Source organism: Bacillus rossius (assembly GCF_032445375.1).
Source record: "Bacillus rossius redtenbacheri isolate Brsri chromosome 4 unlocalized genomic scaffold, Brsri_v3 Brsri_v3_scf4_2, whole genome shotgun sequence".
Lineage (NCBI taxonomy): Eukaryota > Metazoa > Arthropoda > Insecta > Phasmatodea > Bacillidae > Bacillus > Bacillus rossius.
Window position 1 is genome coordinate 8,497,221 of NW_026962011.1, and position 16,641 is coordinate 8,513,861.

The 16,641-nt window shown below is 37.8% G+C and overlaps 1 protein-coding gene across 1 annotated transcript; it reads right to left on the minus strand.

Annotated features, from left to right (window-relative positions):
* Nucleotides 1-1,763: 1,763 nt before the first annotated feature.
* On the minus strand, nucleotides 1,764-2,596 carry LOC134542300 (trigger factor-like). Its single transcript, XM_063386448.1, has 2 exons — nucleotides 2,296-2,596; nucleotides 1,764-1,945 (listed from the first exon to the last, which is right to left on the minus strand). Exons 1-2 carry the CDS (start codon nucleotides 2,594-2,596, stop codon nucleotides 1,764-1,766), a joined length of 483 nt encoding a protein of 160 aa, XP_063242518.1.
* Between the last annotated feature and the right edge of the window lie 14,045 nt (nucleotides 2,597-16,641).

The following is a 16,641-nucleotide window of genomic DNA, read 5'->3' on the forward strand; positions in this document are numbered from 1 at the left end:
ACAGGTTATCAAAGGAATCCCTTGTAAAATTACATAAATTACGGTATATTTTTCTATGTAGTTAGTTAATTAGACCGTAAAATATTATCATTATTTTCAATTAAGTTCATTTGAACTTTGATTAATGTTCAACTATCAAAGTTTGCATAATTTAAAATAAAAAGCAGTATTTCACAAACTTTCCCCCCTTAAACAGCAATAACTTATTTTCTGATTTTAATTGCAAATTTTAATAAACAAATACACGCTATTAAAATTACTAATATACTTTCTTCACAGAATAAACTCACGTGTACGGTTTGAAATTAAAAATAAAAATGAATTCTTTTAAAAAATTTATTTATTTGAGTTTATTGTACAAAAGTAGAAAAACACTTATATAGAAAAGGTATATAGATTTCACAGTAGAACTCTTATTATTCTATTAAAATAATAAATCTTTTTAACTAAATAATACAAAGAAAATTGCTAACACCGTGATTTTAAAATTTAGTAACAACTAAATAACTTTAACATTTTTAGACTAGTTATTAATTTGTCTAATTTTATATTACATTGTCAGTGTTTATTATTTAATTCACATGCCAGAAATACAGACATTTCATCATTTAAATAGCTTTCACATAAGAGATTAATTATGGTGGATATAGTTAGAAATAATATTATTTACACCAGCAGGAACACTTGCTAAACATTTTAGCAACATATATTTAAGAGACACCGTAATAAGCTATTTAAATTGTATCTAAAATAAACTGAAGATAAGCAATAACTAAAAGTTAGGGTTAAAGAATTTAGATAACGAGGATGAAATTAGTTATATATATTTATGTCGTCAAATAATTAAGCTGGAAAAATATTACTTCTTGTTTATTCATACAAACAATATTATGAATAGAGGTGATTAGTATTGGTGTTACATCGCATACAAGTATAATTTTAAGGTAAGAATTACATGTAATGTTTGATTAATAAACAGTAATTCAATAAAACATAATGACTACTTCTTTAGTTGGTTCTTAAAATTATTTAATTCTAGTACATAAATAATAGATAAACACATTGACTTGACTCTTTCTACTTGACATAAATTTGTCCACGTTTATAATATGAATGAAACTGTGGTAGTTTAAACATTATGTAATATCATGCCAATTAAAAATAGAATTAAATCATAAACAAACGTATTTAGACACCCAATAATAAAAATAAGTTTTCAAAAAATTAAGGTTTCTTGTTCTAAATAAATTAAAAAATGTAAACCACTACTGAAACTTACATAAAGTATTTTAAAAACTGTTGGGCATGCACAGCTAACAGATAGTACATTCTAAATCTAAATTTTTATCTTGAATCTGTAAAATGTAACTGAAAATTTGCTAACAAGAGCTTACTGGCTAGTAAATTAATGTACTTCACTATGAACCTTAGTAAGGAACTCACTGAAGTATTAGTGTAAAAACCGATTAAAAAATAACATTTAATAACATAACCAACTGTAAAAGTCTAGTTATTCGAAAAGGAGCTGTTTAAACTAATTCTCAGTCTAATTTCAATGATACGGATCATTTCCAACAATTAAAATGAAGGCTGTGTGACATATTCATGAGTATGAATCCAACAGTCTCTATGTTTTTAATAAACATGTTTATATATAGAGAACAAACATAAAAGAAGCTATTTCAAAGCAATACCAGTCCAGTCTTCCGGGAACTGAAAGTGTAAAAAATTAAAAATTAAAAATCATTGCCATTCATTTTACACTAGTCCTTATCTTCATCAGTGTCATGATCGTCATCGTCGTCCCCATCATCATCATCGTCGTCGTCATAATCATTATCGTCGTCATCATCGTCGTCGTCATCATCGTCGTCGTCATCATCGTCGTCATCATCATCGTGGTCGTCGTCATCAAAATGATGGCTATGGGAGCTTTTGCTGGTGCCTGTTAGGGCGAAACCATGGCTTTTATAGATGTGACTCCTAAGATCAAAAATGTTTCCTCCAAGACCATAACTGAGGCCACCATGACCGATTATTTGTCCTCCGTAGGGAAAGCTGTGACCTGCTATTCCATAACTTTTTCCTACGTGAGAACTGCTTTTTCCTTGGTGGGAAATGCTGCAACCTCCTATTCCGATGCTTTTTCCTCCATAACCAGTACTCTGTCCTGCAAGGCCAATACTGTGTCCTCCGTAGCCAATACTATGTCCTCCATAGCCAGTACTCTGTCCTGCAAGGCCAATACTGTGTCCTCCGTAGCCAATACTATGTCCTCCGTAGCCAGTACTCTGCCCTCCTTGGCCAATACTCTGCCCTCCATGGCCAGTACTCTGACCTCCATGGCCAGAACTCTGTCCGCCGTGGCCAATGCTGGAACCTCCTTTTCCGATGCTTTGTCCTCCATAGCCAGTACTCTGTCCTCCGTGGCCAGTACTCTGACCTCCATTACCAGAACTCTGTCCGCCTTGGCCAATGCTGGAACCTCCTTTTCCGATGGTTTTTCCTCCATAGCCAGAACTCTGTCCTCCGTAGCCAGTACTATGTCCTCCAAGGCCAGTACTCTGTCCACCGTACCCAGTACTCTGTCCTCCATAGCCAGAACTCAGTCCTCCATGGCCGTTACTCTGTCCTCCGTGGCCAGTACTCTGACCTCCATGGCCAGAACTTTGTCCGCCGTGGCCAATGCTAGAACCTCCTTTTCCGATGCTTTTTCCTCCATAGCCATTACTCTGTCCTCCGTAGCCAGTACTCTGTCCTCCATGGCCAGTACTCTGACCTCCATGGCCAGTACTCTGACCCCCATGACCAGAACTCTGTCCGCCGTACCCAGTACTCTGTCCTCCATAGCCAGAACTCAGTCCTCCATGGCCGGTACTCTGTCCTCCGTGGCCAGTACTCTGACCTCCATGGCCAGAACTTTGTCCGCCGTGGCCAATGCTAGAACCTCCTTTTCCGATGCTTTTTCCTCCATAGCCATTACTCTGTCCTCCGTAGCCAGTACTCTCTCCTCCATGGCCAGTACTCTGTCCTTCATGGCCAGAGCTCTGTCCGCCGTGGCCAGTGCTGCAACCTCCTTTTCCGGTGCTTTTTCCTCCATAGCCAGAACTCTGTCCTCCGTAGCCATTACTCTGTCCTCCATGGCCAGTACTCTGACCACCATGACCAGAACTCTGTCCGCCGTGGCCAGTGCTGCAACCTCCTTTTCCGGTGCTTTTACCTCCATAGCCTGAACTCTTTCCTCCGTAGCCAGTACTCTGTCCTCCATGACCAGTACTCTGACCTCCATGACCAGTACTCTGTCCTCCATGGCCAGTGCTCTGTCCTCCGTAGCCAGAGCTCTGTCCTCCATGACCAGAACTCAGTCCTCCGTGGCCAGTGCTGTAACCTCCTTTTCCGGTGCTTTTTCCTCCATAACCAGAACTCTGTCCTCCGAAGCCATGACTCTGTCCTCCATGGCCAGTACTCTGACCTCCATGGCCAGAGCTCTGTCCGCCGTGCCCAGTGCTGCAACCTCCTTTTCCCATGCTTTGTGCTCCATAGCCAGCACTCTGTCCTCCATAGCCAGCACTCTCTCCTCCGTAGCCTGCACTCTGTCCTCCGTTGCCACCTGAACTATGGGCTCCATGTCCTCCAGAGCTACTGATTTTCATACCATTACCATAGTTGTGTACTCTGGAGTTACTTTTACAGCCACATGTTACAGCAGTGTTTGTGACGTCCCCGTAAGACCTGTTGGCCAAAATCACTACAATGGCTATGACGACTACCTGCAACACACAAACATTATGACCTAGTATTAATCCTGCTTATACCATATGAATTATCTGCTGTATTTTACAACATCCATTGACATGAAAAAATTTATAATAATTGGATTATATATTCAGATATCTGTATCACATCAAGCAAATTAAATTTATTTGTGTTGATCTTGGAAAACATAAACCGAAAAATGTAATGCATATTTTGTTAAACAAAGCCGAAATTAGTACCATTTAATGATAATGTATGTCATGATTAAGATGTAGATTACGTCATTATATATCTAATTATTTAAATCAGATTGTAATAATATTCACGGATACATTTGACCTTCTGTATTACTTTCCTCATAAATGTTGATGATTCTCAGATATTTTTATATTACAAATGAATAGATGTTAGTTTTTCAACGGAAGTATTAGTGTTCTCTTCCCGACCTATTCCTCTCGTCCTGGCACTCTATACAATTGCACTCATTAGCTTTCTTCAATGAAACCCTTGCATGGACCGCGCATTAAATCTTATTTAAATCTTAAGTCATATTGCCGTCGTAGAGGAAAAAGTGTTTCAAAGAAAATAGTTTATTAATCTTTCTTCGCCTTTATATAATATTTGAAATGTAAAGTATTTTTGAATGTTATATGCACTCAGCGTTTATATTAATGCAACGAAATTTTACCTTTTCATATGTTCTCGCACGTGGCCTTTTTTTTTTATATTGGCCGTTAGAAAATTGTAAGAGATATGTCTCGATGACTCATGTTCAGAAGACAATCCCCCTGGGTACACATACGGTGTGCAGAGCTTCAGAAGAAACCACACAATTTTACAACGGCTCTAAATATCAGAGTGGGGTATGTTTGTGAAAAATATTGAAAATGCACTGAGGGCAGCACGATAGCTATGTTTCTGTATTTTTTTTTAACTTTATTTTTTAGAAGTTGTAAAACGGCTGAAATGCGTGTTTTCAGAATATTTTTACACATGAAACATCCAGTAAATATTTTTGAAAGTACCCACGCGCCTTGCATACACCCTTGTCATTATTTCTTCATCATCTTATTTCATGGTCAAATATCATGGTTGCCCTATGCACGACGAGAAGACCACGGCTAGTTCACTAAGCCTCTAATGCATAACCCTCCATTTACTTTACCTTTAAAAATCAAAGTACGCTAAACTGCTTATGACCATTATTGTTTTTCATTCCTGACACCATTTTAATTTTAGGACCAGTCAATACATCTTACATCGTGTGTGGCCATAATTATGAATTATCTTCTTGATTAAGTGGCTAAATGTTTTCTTTATTCGCCCGTCACTAACGAGAGAAAAATAGTGTTATGTTCTGAGGGGCTTTAACATCTCAGTTTCTTCACACGCGATGTTTGGAGAAGAATACTTACTTTAAGCTTAATCACGACGTTACACGATAATCTTCGCAATTCTTTACATTAAGTTTTACAATTGGTCCTACTGCAACGCGAATGGGGAGTGAAAGGACGGATGTGTTGGTCGTGTTCCTAAATTCTCGGTTACCACGCTTTGTTCTCATCGCTGATTATGTGTTTGCAAAACGCCAGCTTCCTATATAGTGTTAATTTTTTTGTAAACATAACTGAGATAGTAGTGTAACATTACAGATATTTGTACATTTACATGAAAGCAACTTTAACCCTACAAAACATGTTCGTGTTAACACTAGGTTTGAATTCTTGTTCGGGCATGTATGCTTTAAGTTGTCACAGTACCTACATTAGTTAAAGGTATTAGTGAACAGTTCCCTGAATGGTATACCAGTACTTACTGCGTACATTTATAACAAAATAAAACAATTGTGGAATATTCGATTATACTTACCAAGGGGTGGCTTACATAAAACATCAATTAATTTTTTTAATTATTTGCCAATTCTCGTAAGCGGGACAGGAAAATTTCAGTATTGTTACAAAAATACTTGTTACGTTTATACAAAAATATCATAGAAATGTGCTGTACAAATTTACAATATATTTGTTGTAGTAGTACAAACTATTTCTTGGCAACAGGTTACCAAAGGAATCTTTTGTGCAAGTCCAGTTTTTTTTCTTTGTACTGTTTCAAAGCTCTACGGCCGTAGGTTTAAAAAAAAATTACAAAATGGTTCAAGTATTTAAATTATCAGTTTATTATTCTTAGGTTATCATTTTGCTTTAATTTATTAGCTATATACGTTTACCGACAGCCAGAATTAGTAATACATTATGTCAGTTTGAAATTTGAATTTCACAGAGATAATCTACCTGCAGAATTACACTCTACGCTGAATTATAGGTAATCATAATTGTGTAAAGATTTGAACTTTTACAATTGTAAAAAAATTAAAATTAATTAAGACGTAACAAATCTAAGAGAACTATTTGAATAATTGGCGTACATTTAATCAATGGTCATTTGGTAACTCAAGTTATTCCTTTTCCAAAAAATGAATTGGTTTAGTCAGATCTTTTGACATTTTCTTCACATCATGGTAAACAAAATAGCTGCATTAAATGCTCAATTTCGTGTGAGTGCCCTGAGCATACAGACAATAAATTGAAAAAAAAATTTTAAAAGTCTAATAATCATCTTACTTTTCATTATTTCAAATTTTGTGATCGTTCTCTTTATCTAGTTCATATTTTTACTGCATTTTTGTCAGAACTGCATGAACCAAAAAGAAAATAGCAACCTCAGAGTCCAATAAATAGTTTGTAACCAAATGCATCACTTACCTTGGTCGACATAGTGCGTATGTCTCGTGAGCCTGTAGCGGGTGTTGTGGTGGGAGGCTCTGTCGAGTGTGCTTCTTCGTCAGGAACCACTGGGGGTTATATACCACCACGACAGGAGTGCTCCCAATGTGTCGGAGATATGGGCCCACGTGTATCTTGGCTCGGAACATTTTTTTTGCGAAGAGCTAATCAGTTTCGATAGCCGCCTACTTTTCCTTTCCTTTCAGAGACGCGAAGTTTGTGTGGAACACCTCGCAAGTCGATGTGTTTGACTTGGAGTAAATTAACAGCTCCGTGGTGCCTGGACGTTTCCGATATGCAGCTATCGTGAGTAAGAGTACGATTATCTGCGGTCAGCACGCGCGCCGCATTACACTGCTCCGATGGCCGCCTTTGATGGAGCCGCAGGTTGACGTAACTAGAGAGCACAGAATGGGAGTTGATCCCCGGGAGTCGTATTTAGGGAAGGAGGCAGGGCGTTAATCTGGCAGGGTATTTTCTACTTGAATAACTTAGTGTTAGAACACAAACAAATATTTAGGGGAGATTAACTGAATTATTTGTATTGATAGATAAATGCATGGGCGTAGATCCCAAGGAGGCAGGGGGAAGGCCTCCAATTCCTGGAATTCAAAAGCCCCTTATTGAGGTGGGCCTGCCTGCTCTTGCAAAAGCATAACTGTGAAACGGGTTTGATGTCAAAACTATATCTTATGGAAAACTTTCTAATTATTTTAACGTTTTCTGCTTATTGCATGCATGTAGGCCAAAATAAGGGCAGTATATAACATACAAGCACCGTATAAAGACACGACGTGTAGAACTCTCGGGCAGCCCCCGCCCACCTTTTTTGGAAAGATCCGTGGGCCACTCTTGGGAATCCTAGAGATTTGCGCCCCATAATACATGAACATCTTCCAATATTTAAAAACTGGTATTTTCCGCGAACTACAAAATTTGTAATACATGACTGTATATAAACATATTTATTTACCATCTAAGTTATATGACACCTATTTTAGGAATACTGCAGTTGAATTTATATGTTGTGGTAATATCAGCTGTTGTCTGGAAATGTTTTTGTTTGGTTGGTTTTAGAAAAAAAAAGAGGGTGGGCGTTAGATTAATTCTAGCCCCGGGTGGAAACTAGTTCTAGTTGCGGACATGGGGGCACTAGAATTTCTGGGGCTCCCCATTTTTGTTGTTTATAAAAGCCACGGGAATATTCCGGAAATATTTGAGAAATAAACATTTTAAATCTACGTTTTTAAGCCAACCATGAAATTAAAATTTTAATGGTTTTGCTCATTTATTTATGTGTCAAACGTTTAAAATTAATAACAATAAAGATGAATTTTGTGTTATTAAAATCCAAATAAATGATGGTTACGTAAAGTAATGAATAGGATATTAGAATTAATAACGAGTATTTTAATTTACAGGTGCGTCGGTATAGTAAAAGAGCTTTACATGGGTCTGGAGTCGCCCCTGGATGCTGTCCGATGGGTTCAACTCTATGACTAACCATCTCTTTCCTGTTAGGCAGGTTTATTAAATACGCAAGAAACTCAAGACGCATAAGGTTCAATAACAATTTTTCAAGTGCTACGAAAGATTCAAAATCATTGGCCAAATTCAAACTTCTTGCCTTTCGGCTTGAAGAAATTGTTGCTTTTAATGACAACTCTTTCTTTACTAGGATAACTAATTCTGATAAACTATCAGATAGTCCCAAAAGATTTTATACATACCAAATTAGATAGAGATTCGTGTATACTAAGCAAATGTCTATTTTCGCAAAAAAATATTATTTTTAATTTGTGCGCCTCTCAGTGAATGTAATAAAATTTTAGATGCTATATCTCGAGTTGTAGAATCTGACTTAAACTTGAATGTGAACAACACGTGAAATGGAAATAGTATTGTATTGATGTTAATGTTTTTCCACAATACTTCCTAACAGAGTGACACTATCTTTATAAGTAACAACTTGATAGTGTGTGACAAACGAATATATCAAATTTAATAATTAGACAATTAAAATAATATTTAGCATCCAAAATATGGTTGACATTTATGGAGAATATATGATGTGTTTGAATTTACGTTAGTAAGAGTTGATCGCAAAACATACAAAAACTAATATGAAAACCTATCAGTCAACTAAATATTGGATCAAGCAACATAAGAAAGATTCTCTTAACCATAATCATACCGATGGATTGAATGGAATCATCGCAAAACAAAAACAAAACTAATGAAGTTACATTAATATTTCAATGTAGCAAGACAGATAAACAAGATCTAATTTTGTGCGTATGTACGTCCAGGTTAGCATGCCTCATTTACAAAACTACAATAACTTTGAAATTCTTCTCTGGATATGAACAAAACCTTTCTATAACATTAACAAGTATCGATGACCTCGTGGTAAAACAGGGTTCGGCGATCCACTGCAACCGAAGATTCGAAGTCCGGAAGCTACCACTGCCCTAGTTCTTCATGGGTCTGCAGTCCTCTGTTTGCGATGCGACACAGGACCTATGACGTCTTTTCGTTTAACACTTCGGCGCCTTTTGGTATGACTTAGCGCCTTCTAAAGGTCAGTTCTCTCACGTAGAAAACACATTCTCTTCCTTAATAAAAGTGACAAAAACCAGTATAGTCCTTGCACTCTAATCGTAGTCGGTGATTCTTTAGGTAGTAGTTCATGCTTCTTCACTCACGAATAACACCTTAATAGCACGACGATCCACGTAATACTTTCGCTATAGTTCAAAAACACTCAAACTACTTGATCTTCTCAAAGTTCATCCTCATGTATTTCGAGTCTGATACAATGAGGTTTCTTTTCTTCAGTACGACGAAGAACTTAACACGTCCTTCTGTTCAATTACTTGAAACGTTCTAATCTAAAATTTTGTAATAATCATTTTTTCGTGAACTCCGTACACTTATTTTACCAGAAGAAAGTGATAATTTTAGGAAAACAAAATTTGCAAAGCGGTTTGTGCATTAAACAACATTTGACTTGAAATTATAAATCCATAAACTAAATAATTATTACAATTATCATAGAGCCAGAAATGCCAAGACAAACAATAAATTAATGAACGCATTTATCTTATATAAGGGATTCCCTTATAATTTGAAGTGAAGTGTTTCGAAAACGTTTAAAGAAGCAGACGTCAGTTGCATAAAAAATACCACGTTGTTCTTTGTATTACGTTTTAACTTTTTAAATTTTCACTACGTAAAAGAAATTAACACTTTTAAATAAAATTAGTGACTATTTATTTTTTGACGTGATAACGTCTAATAAATCGATGAACGCCGGCTGCACGCACGAAAAAGTGTCCCACTACGGATGTCCCACTACGGATGTGTCCTGTTTACTCATTGTACGCATGCGTGGCATCTCTCTTCCACTCGATTGGAACAACCATCGATTTGACTTTTCAATCATAATTTCGTCGTTTGAATTATTGATATTATGTAATTTAAGGATCGTCCATCGATTTTCAGCACAATCGGTACGGTTATTTAAAAGTAATGTTGAATATTCAAATACGTTTTGAACCAAAATGGTGTTTTACAGTTACACATAATAATTCAAATTACACCCGGGATCTTTTGCACAATGTTTTAAAAAATATTGTGGTTGTCTGTTCGAATCCCGGCAGCTGCGAATTTTTTTTGTACTTGTAAAAATAAATACGGCGCACGCAACATATCAAAAGTAATAAATATATTTAAATTAATGAAAGCAAATAAAAGTAAATTTATTAATTAAATTGTACATTTAATTTCATTTCACTCCTTCTTTGTATCCATACAAATAGTGATAATTCAATAAAAATGATTCAATTTTATTCATAAAAGTATGCAGAGGTAGATTTTATCATACAAAAGATAGAAAAATTAAAAAAATTTCTTCCTCAAAGAATATAATATTTTTAATACCTAAATGGTTTGGTTGCAAAAACCTATTACGGCTCAGTCTCAAGCCGAATATGATATTTCATTTTCTTCTGAATCAATCATTTTATCAATGATTTGTTATGACGTTGTCACGCTAAACTATCGTCCGTAAACCGACTTTACAGACAACCAATTTTTTTAATGATAAATATGAATAACCAAAATAAATCTGGAATAGAAAATTTTTTTTCAACTGTTGTACCATTTGAAGTTATGTGATTGGTGTCATCTTGTGACTTGCATGCTATTATTTTCTTGCGTTGAGGGCGCGTCGCTTTGGTGCGTTCCGTGCTTAGTTTATAAACCCAGCCTTATTTTTGTTGTTATAGTTCAAATAGAGGAAGATTATTATAATGCATCGCAGTCTTAGAGGTAACAGAGGATAATTCCAAGACGTTCACTTCCCATATATTCAGTTACACACCAAAATTTTTAACCTTAATTTTTATTTTTATTTTTTAATTTTTGCGGTTACAAGTGATCATAAATGAAGTTAAACGTTGGTTGTATTGTCAGCCACACTAATGTAGTAAAATAAATTTTTAAGCTTCCCAGAAGCAAAAAGTCCAAAATTGCACTAACACATATTTTTTTCAGGCGTGTTAATGAGGATGTGTGCGGCTTAGGTTTCGATTGATGAACAGTTATAAATAAATGTGAACAAATTTAGCATTAAATATTCTCCTTAGTCAATTGTAACCCGCTTTTAAATAGTGTGCGAAAACTTAAACTCAGAAACGTACATTAAACAAAAAACAATTACAATTCTTAAAAATATAAAAATCATTAATATAATTCACCTTTGCTACGACTTACAACTGGTAACATGAATATCCACATTTCAGGAGACATTTTACACCAGACCACCATGACATTCTTCACAGCTTCTTAAGAAATGACTACGAAGATTAATTGGGAATCGGAGGATCATTTTCAAGTTATGCATTGTTAACAAGGGTAAAATACAAATACTATTTTAACACACCTCTAGGTTTACTGCAGTGAAACTACAGTGGTTATTATAGAAATGAAAGAACATATTAGCCATTACGATGAGAAAAAAGGTAAGGAAAAACTAAGAACAAATGTTTAATTATGTTAACTTAAAAAACCTTAATGATTAATTTAATTTAGTTTTTAAGATGTTTACAAAATATCGTTTTTTCTTAATTAAAGATGTTTATATGATCTTTATCTCAAAAACATGATAATCTAATAATTATATTTTTTAAATCATCATAACAAGAAATTAGGTATTTTTTCAATTAAAAATTAAAGTAATAATATCAATTATTTCATTAAGAAAAAAAAATTCAATTAGAGTAATGAGAGTTGTTTCAAAAAAGTGGAAAAAATGTATATAAAATAAATTTTTCTTTTGCACTTTAATTTCTCAGATATTTCCTCCCATGCGTGTTCTCTGGTCAGCTGATTGCTGTATCTAGGATCTTCAAAGAACGAAGAAGAAACTGTTCTCCTGTACATAAATTATTCTTCATCAGAAATTCATTAGTTTCTAAAAAAATTGAATCAGTTAATAATGTTCCAGCTAACTCAAAATTGGTTTGAATTGCACATATGTACATAAATACACAAATTTGTTTGGTTCGAAAATACAGCTCAAATTTAAAGAAAAAACGTTGCTTAAAATGATTCTTGAGAATAAAGTCTCTCGAGAACAAATACTGATTTTTACTGCTTTTTATTATCCTTTACTGAAAATTCGTAGAAGCACAAAAGCCGCTACCTTCTGACCATAACACTGTTCCAGATAATTCACCACACACAGCAAAAAAAAAAACAAAGGTTCGTTGCTTCCAAGCAGACAATTTTCTTTAAAATGGTAACATAATACCCGATGGAAAGATTATTTATTACTGCTAATAAATCCCATGATGTCCCACGAACTCATGGTACAAAACCGTAAACTTGCATACTTAGACGAAGACGAAACGACTCACGTTTGCCACGTCATGGGCTTAACACCTATGACTGCAGTCAACGAATTCAAAATAAAAAGTCGGTGCCGCCCGGACCGCAGTCGCGTAATTTTTATTTTCCATTACGTAATTATTATACTTTTTGAGCTATAGCCCGACCGTGACCATTCGGCCCCACGATCATACCATGGCTAACTAGTAACTACCGACCTGACTACCTCCGTCCACGAAGGAGGTTGATGGTCACGTGTCACCCACAACCAATCACATACAAGCTCAAGACCTAATTTCAAAAATCAGCCAATAAAATCAAAAATGACAATACATGAAACCCGCTGCATACAAATAACTAGAATACTTTCCCTTCTCTGTCTCTTTCCAATTCTGATTTTTCATTTGTCCTTTAGTTCCTACGCTTGGCGGACACCTACAGTTTCGGTCTCTCTCTCTCTCTCTCTCTTGCACTTCAGGGCACACCTGCCTCTCCTCTCTCTCTTGCACTTCAGGGCACACCTGCCTCTCTCTTTCTCTCTCTTGTACTTCAGGACACTCCTGCCTCTCACTCTCTCTTGCACTTCAGGGCATACCTACCACTCCTCTCTCTCTTGCACTTCAGGGCACAAGTGTCTTTCTCTTTCTCTCGCTTGCACTTCAGGGCACACTTTACCCTCCTCTCTCTCTTGCACTTCAGACACACCTGCCTCTCTCTTTCTCTCTCTTGCACTTCAGGGCACACCTGTCCCTCCTCTCTCTCTTGCACTTTAGGACACACCTGCCTCTCTCTCTCTTGCACTTCAGGGCACACCTGCCTCTCTGTTTCTCTATCTTGCACTTCAGACACACCTGCCTCTCTCTTTCTCTCTCTTGCACCTCAGGACACACCTGCCTCTCTCTCTCTTGCACTTCAGGGCACCCTGTAATCCTCTCTCTCTTGCACTTCAGGGAACACCTGCCTCTCTCTCTCTTGCACTTCAGGGCACACCTGTCTCTCTCTCTCTCTTGCACTTCAGGGCACACCTGCCTCGCTCTTTCTCTCTCTTGAACTTTAGGGCACACCTCTGTCTCCTCTCTCTCTTGCACTTCAGGACACACCTGCCTCTCTCTCTCTTGCACTTCAGGGCACACCTGTAATCCTCTCTCTCTCGCACTTCAGGGTACACCTGCCTCTCTCTCTCTCTTGCACTTCAGGGCACACCTGCCTCGCTCTTTCTCTCTCTTGAACTTTAGGGCACACCTCTGTCTCCTCTCTCTCTCTTGCACTTCAGGACACACCTGCCTCTCTCTCTCTTGCACTTCAGGGCACACCTGTAATCCTCTCTCTCTTGCACTTCAGGGCACACCTGCCTCTCTCTCTCTTGCACTTCAGGGCACACCTGTCTCTCTCTCTCTCTTGCACTTCAGGGTACACCTGCCTCGCTCTTTCTCTCTCTTGAACTTTAGGGCACACCTCTGTCTCCTCTCTCTCTTGCACTTTAGGACACACCTGCCTCTCTCTCTCTTGCACTTCAGGGCACACCTGTAATCCTCTCTCTCTCGCACTTCAGGGCACACCTGTCTCTCTCTCTCTCTTGCACTTCAGGGCACACCTGCCTCGCTCTTTCTCTCTCTTGAACTTTAGGGCACACCTCTGTCTCCTCTCTCTCTTGCACTTCAGGACACACCTGCCTCTCTCTCTCTTGCACTTCAGGGCACACCTGTAATCCTCTCTCTCTTGCACTTCAGGGCACACCTGCCTCTCTCTCTCTTGCACTTCAGGGCACACCTGTCTCTCTCTCTCTCTTGCACTTCAGGGCACACCTGCCTCGCTCTTTCTCTCTCTTGAACTTTAGGGCACACCTCTGTCTCCTTTCTCTCTTGCACTTCAGGACACACCTGCCTCTCTCTCTCTTGCACTTCAGGGCACACCTGTAATCCTCTCTCTCTCGCACTTCAGGGTACACCTGTCTCACTCTCTTGCTCTTCAGGACATACCTGCTTCACTCCCTCTCTTGCACTTTAGGGCACACATGCCTCCCTCTCTCTCTCTCTTGCACCACAGGGCACACCTGCCTCTCTCTCTCTCTCTCTCTCTCTCTAACAGTGATGAAATTTTACTGTTATATTACAACATGCTTTCAAATAAAGGATAATAACTAAATAAGTAACATAAGACTAACCTTTAATACTTAACCAAATAGGTAATAAAGTTTTTAGCTGCTTTTAAAATTTAAATTATGTTAACTAACAGACAAACATAGAAACATGAACTAATGAAAAACACCCCTTTTGGCACAGCCTACAATGGTAGGTCGAATACGAAGTATGTTTAAGGTGAGTAGTATGTGAATGGGGATACTGGCCCTGGCTTCTGGCTGTTGATTGTGATTGTCGGTCCACCATCTTGGATTGTGACGTCACGGCGGCCATATTGGATGAGCGTAATGGTACACGGCGTAACGGGACACATCCTTACGGGACACAGCGTAAAAAAATTAAAAATTAAAAAAATTACAAAAAATACATAAAATTCTGGCTTGAACTAGAACTCTATCTTTTCTCATCAATGATAAGTTCTCAAGCCAGAATTTTATGTATTTTTGTAATTTTTTTAATTTTATGTTAAAGAAAATGTGTGGCGGTTTTCTCCGTGTGCTTCCGATTATCCATGTCAATATTATGATGGTTTTCTCCGTGTGCTCCTGATTATACTTGCCAATATTATGATGGTTTTCTCCGTGTGCTCCTGATTATTCTTATCAATAATTTGATGGTTTTTTCCGTGTGCTTGCGATCATTCCTGAGGTTTCGGTCAAATGTCAAGGTCACACCCATCCAAGATGGCCGCCGTGACGTCACAATCCAATATGGCGGACCGTGAGAAATCTGAGAAGCACTAACAGGAAAGACGAACTTCCTTCTGCTTGGAGACAAACGAAGCCATCCTTCTTATGCGAACGATAGTGAGCATCCCGCATCCCGCATAAAATAAATAAATATTATTTACCTGCAAGCAACACGTGGCGTCATCTGATGTTGAAAAGCGGAACTACTTGCAACAACTACCTTTTCATGAGATAAATTAACTCTCACCACTGAATAGTGCTACTGTAGTCAGTTAGAGACATGATGTTTCGTATCCACGCGGCCAATTAGTCATTAAGTCTCGTAACCATGCATTCTGGAAGCTTCGTAGTCCTATAGCCTCGCGATTACGTAACCTTGAAGACTTGCAATCGCATAGTCTTGTAACCTCATGGCTCGTAGTCTCGTAGTCATGACGCATTTGAGCCTCGTAGACTTGAAGCTACGTAAGCAAGTAGCCTTGTAATCTTGTAACATAATGCTGATGGTGCAGTTGAAGCAAAAGAGAATATTCCGACGAAGACAGATGCGGCAATTGGAGCCTTGTAGACGAGTAGCTTCGTAGTCAAGTACTCATGCAGACTTGTAGTCCTGTATCCACGCAGTCACGTAAACTTGTGTTCTAGAAGCTACGTAGCGCTGTAGCCTCGCAGTCTCGTAAACTTGAAGATTCGTAGACACGTAATATCGTAACCTCATGGCTCGTAGTCACGTAGTCATGATAACTTGGGACCTCGTAGAATTGTAGCTACGTATCCAAGTAGCCTCGTAGACTTGTAGCTACGTAAACAATTAGTCATGTAATCTTATAACATAATACTGCTGGAGTAGTTGGAGCAAAAGAGAAAATTCCGACGAAGACAGATGCGGCAATTGGAGCCGTGTAGACCAGTAGCTTCGTAGTCAAGTACTCATGCAGACTTGTAGTCCTGTATCCTCGCAGTCACGTCAACTCGTGTTCTAGAGGTTTCTTAACACTGTAGCTTCGAAGTCTCGTAAACTTGAGAATTCGTAGTCACGTAGTCCACTGAATGGAGCTATTGTAATCAGTTAGAGACATGAAGTTTCGTAGCCACGTGGCCAATTAGTCATGCAGCAAAGAAATAAATATTATTTACCTGCAAGCAAAACGTGGCGACATAATTGATGAAAAGCGAAACTACTTGCAACAAGTACCTTTGCATGAGATAAATTAACTCTCACCTCTGAATGGTGCTATTGTAGTCAGTTAGAATTATGAAGTTTCGTAGCCACGCGGCCAATTAGTCATGCAGTCACGTAACCATGCGTTCTGGAAGCTACATAGTCCTATAGCCTCGCGATCACGTTACCTTGAAGACTCGCAATCGCATATTCTCGTA